The sequence below is a fragment of the Montipora foliosa genome, chromosome 13, assembly GCF_036669935.1.
Source record: "Montipora foliosa isolate CH-2021 chromosome 13, ASM3666993v2, whole genome shotgun sequence".
Lineage (NCBI taxonomy): Eukaryota > Metazoa > Cnidaria > Anthozoa > Scleractinia > Acroporidae > Montipora > Montipora foliosa.
In genome coordinates this window covers 10,296,189-10,302,001 of record NC_090881.1, presented here as the reverse complement: position 1 = coordinate 10,302,001, position 5,813 = coordinate 10,296,189, and the positions used below count along the sequence as shown (strand labels likewise).

General features: G+C 41.5%; 1 protein-coding gene across 1 annotated transcript; it reads left to right on the top strand.

Annotated features, from left to right (window-relative positions):
- Positions 1–5,006: 5,006 nt before the first annotated feature.
- Positions 5,007–5,813, top strand: LOC137983913 (uncharacterized). The gene has a single exon (XM_068831072.1). It carries the CDS (start codon positions 5,007–5,009, stop codon positions 5,811–5,813), a length of 807 nt encoding a protein of 268 aa, XP_068687173.1.

Genomic DNA, 5,813 nt, shown 5'->3' with positions numbered 1-5,813 from the left:
GTACATTTTCAGGTGTTACCGACCACCCTGTTGGGCTAGTTTGTTGAGCATCGAAATACCCTGGGGAAGGTCATAGGATCAACTCCAGCTAGAACAACATGACCCCTCAAGGTCCTTTCAGAATTAAGCTCGGGAAGTGTTTTTTTCTGTAATCACAACTGCAAAGTGATTATACTTTCTCGTCTTCTGTCCAGCAATGAATTTCCCGCTGTAAAGTATGGCATAGTGTTCCCGGTGTTGTGATCTGGCCAACCCTTGAATCCCATTGTATTTCAACTTACACCTTACAGCAAAACCAGGCTAACTTATTCAAAGGTGTGTGACTAGTTATTTATTTCTTTGCTCCTTTCTAACAGCACATGTTTCGTTTTTGTTTTGGTCTGATTTTCACGTGAATTTTTTGCGAACCTATCTTCAATTTTTCCTAACTTATCTCTCATGACACCCTCGTCCTTTTTCCATTGAATGAACATTTCTTTTTAATGCTAAAAAAGGAAATGTGAGGATGAATGGTCACATTGCTCGACACCACCCATTTGGATTTACAGAGACAAGGGTTTTTCTATCTTTCGTGAAGACCTTCTACACTCAAACATGCAACGGGTTGCCTATGCTCTGTCTGGTTCAAAGGTTACGCTGTAGAAAATATCACCTGCCAAATGTATTGAGCAACACGGCCTGCGAATGGTAACGGGACTGACGAAGACCTTGCTTTGATTTTAACTTAGTCATTTTTAAAAAATATTTTAATTCAAATTATTCAGAATCAAATGAATTCAGGGATTAAAAATACAAATCGAGTGACTTTTTTTTTTCAGTGTAAAGGCAGTCAGGTCTGTACCTTTGCTCCACGATACAAAACAAAATGATTTATTTAATAGGACCGTCCTTATCTAAACTTCAAAAGAAGACATTCAAACATTAAATTAAATTTCAGGTTTCCTTTTTATTCCTTTTCTCACAGGAAAATTCTCTTCAGCCAGAGAAATTCTCGGGTGCAAAGAAGATGATTGGCAAATCGCAGAATACTTGAACACGTCTGAGTTTAGCAAAAGCTCAGTGTTCTTGAAAGCTGAGAAACCCTCAAGCTTAGTAGAAATTGGTATGATGCACAAAATTCTAATACCTTTCATTCCCTTTTATACCTGAATTTGATGATATACTAAAAAAAAAGCTTGTGGGGAGAGAATTTATATCAATTAGTCAGGGAAGTCAAAGAGTTAATTTACTAACGGGTTACTCCCTTGAGCTCAGAAGGCATACATTCAAGTTCTTCTAGTTTTTCCTTCGTATTCTCATCATTTTTCTTCCACTCCATCACCAACTCTCGATAGTGCTCCTCAACATCAGGATCCATGCGTTCAGTCTTCAGTAGGCTTGTCACCGTTGCATAACTTGTTCCAGATCTAAGTCCAAGTGTAATTAAAGCATTGCTAATATCCAGCCAGAACACAATGAATGATGGATCGTCGACGAAGGCCTTGGTGGCATGACTATAGACATTGTTTCGGTAATAGTTAATTCTCGCTATGTTTGCTTCAATGCTGTTATCAGAGGCAGGAGGTAGGATGTCCCAGCCTCTGGTGCTGACTGGGGGACTCAAACCGCATATGTTCTTCAGTAGTAACATCAAAAGCGTAATGTCAAAGTTACTTAATGAAACAAAGGATGGGATGGTTGGGTACAGCCTTCCCCACTGGGTAGCATTCAAAACCCTCATCTTTCTCAAGCACTACAATGTGGGGAAAGCTGTGGATGTACTTGCCAAAACTCCATGCAGACAGACCGGTGGGTGTATTCAATCGCGATCGAAGGTTTTCCTGAGGGCCTATCCCATAGCCACTAGAAGATGGCACACGCGTGCATAGTTGGTCCTCTCGATCCTTTGTTGATACAAATGTCGCTACACGGGATATCATGTCGCAGGCAAACAATTGGTCACAACGATACAGCGATAATTCTGCTAAAGCCAGTTTAAAAAACATAAAGAGTCTTAGATGAAGGTTTACGAAGCATCTAGTCAGAGGTGCCCAGAGGTGGTAAGGAAGCATCAAAGAGTTGTCTTTGAGAATTCATTTTTCTTTGCTATCGGGGGTGACTAAAATTTGCAATGAGAAGCGGAAATTGAGTGAGACGCTTTCTCCACCGGTTAGTGAACTCGTTGGTAAATTGATGTTGTAGAAATGCAAGGGTCTTTGAGAAAAATAAGATTTTTTGTTCCGTTAACTTCTCAGTTATGTTATATCGGATCCTTAACTAACCTTCCCGCAGACGTCCCTTGGGGTTCGTTTGTCACGTGTTCATTGCTCCCCCACGGACGGCTGCTAAACACAGACGACATTTACGTACGTTCACCAATCACAGGCCGTTTAAGGATTTTTGTAAAACTTAACCCGAACCGATTGTTCAGATTCGCGCGAAAACATGACCGAAATCAGTAAATCTTTTAAACGGGTGTGTGAGAAATGTGTAATTACAGAGTTAAACAAGTATCAGAAAGAAGATATCCTGCAAATAATACATAGGAAGACTAATGTGTTCATAAATATGCCAAAGGGATTTGGCAAATCCCTTATATATCAAGTGTTTGCCGCTTGTTTTTGACACAGTGCGTGGAACTACTGGACATATTGTTGTTCTTTCGGCCCTAGTCAATCGGTATTTCTACTGCTGCGGAAGAAATGAATACGTGACAAACGAGCCCCAAAGGACGTCTGCGGGGAGCTTCAACCGAAGGACTGCAAGAAGTGGGGTTTTTCAAACGAAACGACTCCACTGGAACAGCGCGGAAGGAAATAGGTTTGAATCGCAAGGGAGAAAAATGTTTCAATCATACGAATTCTACCGTACTCATTCTGTGAAGAGCCGCAAACATCTAACTTATACGCTCCAGTTTCTCTTTGATAAGAATTTAAGGGCCCACTGACGTATTTTTTGGGGTGCGTTGCTAAGGATGTAATGGTTAAGTAATTTGAGAGAATTTGGCATTATTTTGGTCAGTTTCCAACTTTTGTTAGCCAATGACCCTAAATATGACGTCATCACACCACGCCCATGGTCACGTGACCAATAAAAGAAAACTCTAAATTTGTCTCCGTGCTAAGCAATTTGGGTATTTAATCGATGGTTTGATAATTTGCATTCGTTTTTGCATCCAGCCAAGCATGGTTTTCTTTTTATTTTGAAAAATATTCTTTTTAAAGACATAAACGATACTGAAATACCCATAACTTTTTCAAAAAAGATGATTTTAAAAAATCAATACTTAGCTATATTCTGTATTTGGGGGTGAAACGTGCCATGTAAAAAAAAAAATAATTCAATTTAAAACCGCCGGAAATTTAGCTTTTTTCTCAAACCGGAAGTCAGTTCGTTTACGCATGCGCAGTTGATCTGAGAACGAGCATGAGGAAGGGCAAGGGAAAACCTTGGATGGAAACAACAGTTTGTGCGGTGACTTTTGCTTGGGAGTGGGTTTTCTTGTCAGCTCATGATATGATGACGTCAGTTACCGGAAGTAAAATTTCACTTCCTTAGCAACGCGCGAAAAATCCGTCTGTGGGCCCTTAAGTCAGCGATTTTAACTGCCCAACACACGAAGCCCATCTTTTTGCAATGACCGTACGCAAAATTTCTCAGCGTCTACACAAGCGTACGGTACAAGCACAAGCATAAGTAGCTTAAATCTCAGTGAAAACGAAAGTCGTATGATACCACAGGCGGCCCAGGCTTGGAAGGTTAAAAACTTCAAGGATTTGTATGGGAATCCCGATAACAGACTCAAAAAGATATATACACCTAAAAGGTAAAGGTAAAGGTACACGTTATTTAACGTCGGAAGTTCCTTTACTCTCTAGAGAGTACTCTCCCAGGAAGCCGACGGTACGCTCATTTTACCCCCCTCTTTCCATCAGTGCTCCGTTTTAAGGGTATTTAAAGCTACTTAGGCTACACTGAAAGGAAAGAAGTCGAAACAAGGATGTGAGATCCAGGGATCGAACTCGGGACCTTATGCACCAAGGTCGCGCACTAACCGACTGTGCCACCCTTGCTCCTAAATAATAAGAAAGCCATACGTTGTCCTGGTGATTTGCTCGCTTTCTGTGTGGTTATTTGCCTGATTTAACGAGACTCTCGAAAAACAGAGACATTCTGCGCGATCATTTAAGCAACTTCTGAGTTGTCACTCGTACCTAGTAAATAAAGGAAAGGCTGGGAATTAGTTTCTAGCTTACCTCATATCTCGCCGATAAAATCACACTCCTCTAACACTAGTCACGCTCATACTCCAGCGATGGTCACATGGATGAATTTACTTCTCCTTGATCAAGTTCTCAAGGTCCAGCGAGTAACCACTGTTGAGAATCAGCGATCAATATCCAAATATTCAAATTGCATCCATTTTCAACCTTTTGCGGCGCTGCGCCCCTCGCTATTCTCCTTCATCAATTTTTAAGGTCTAGTGAGCATCCATTGTTGAGTAACAGCGGTCAATATCCAAATATTCCTTTGATCCATTTTCAACCTTTGCCACGCTGCGCCCCTCACTAATCTGAGTTTCCCTTTACCAAAAAAATAACAAACGCAGATCTTTCGCCCTTTGAATTGGACTTCAGTCACATCAGAGTTAATAGTGTAGGCTGGTTATGAAACTCGACAAGTTTCTTTGTTTCATGTTTTTGTTCGCTTTTTTGGCCTTGATCCTGTACAAAACCCGACAAAAACACGCTTTTTTCGGCAGGATAACCAATCAAAAGCTTCGACTAATTTATTCGAAATTAACTTGCGAACCAAAAACAAAAGATTTTGCAGGGTCAGGGTCAGTTCAACATCTAATTGCGACTGTATTGTTCCCGCTTTTGAAATTCCCAGTGTTTCATAACCAGTCCCTAGATTAACTATGGTCACATACCCGCGCTTACGCATTACAGCGGACAATTTGAGTCTTACGAAGAATCAACTCGACGTCTCCACTTTAAACGGGTGAAACGATCAGGTCTAACAACATGTCAAAGAATCGCGTTCTTCTATGGACAGCTCCAAGATGCGTCTCGACGGCATTTGAGAGGTCAGTCATGACTCTCAAGAACTCCAAAATCTTACATGAACCGTTCTCCGTAGCTTTTTATTTTGGCCCCGAGAGGCAGAGTCCGCGATATGCATCCCAAGAGGTTAATCAACAAGCAACATATCGCAGTGTCAGCGAGCTGCTTCAAAACGAGTACGACGGAAGAGATTTCCTCTTCTCAAAGGAGATGGCTTACTACTTAGAGAACAGGTTTGATATCTTCACACAAGAGGGCTTTAAAGACTTCAAGCATTCATTTCTGATTCGCCATCCACTAAGGGCAGTTTACTCCCTTTACAAAGCCTCTACAAACCCGAAGCTTACGGGATGGGATGACTTAGATCCCACAGAAGCAGGTTTCCGACAGATGGCCGAGCTATACGAGTTCGTTGTGCGAAACGTTCACAGAGATCCTGTTGTTGTCGACGCAGATGATCTGCTGGATTCTCCTAAGGATGTCCTAAAGAGCTATTGTGAGGCAGTGGGACTGGAATATGAGGAGAACATGACTTCATGGGAACCTGGGCCGATACCAGAATGGAATATCTGGCCTGGATGGCACGAGGGCTTACTGAAAAGTTCAGGATTTAAAGCAAGGGAAAACAAGAATAGAAATCGACCCTGTGCAGCTTTCGACATTGAGGATTTTCCGCCTCAAGTAGCTTCTGTCGTGGAAGAATGTATGCCATACTATGAAGCTCTTTTCGAAAAGAGAATTAGGCCAAAGAGCAATGAGCTATACTGA

Coding starts and splice junctions, on each gene's coding strand:
- LOC137983913 (XM_068831072.1), top strand. CDS start 5,007: ATGTCAAAGAATCGCGTTCTTCTATGGACAGCTCCAAGATGCGTCTCG.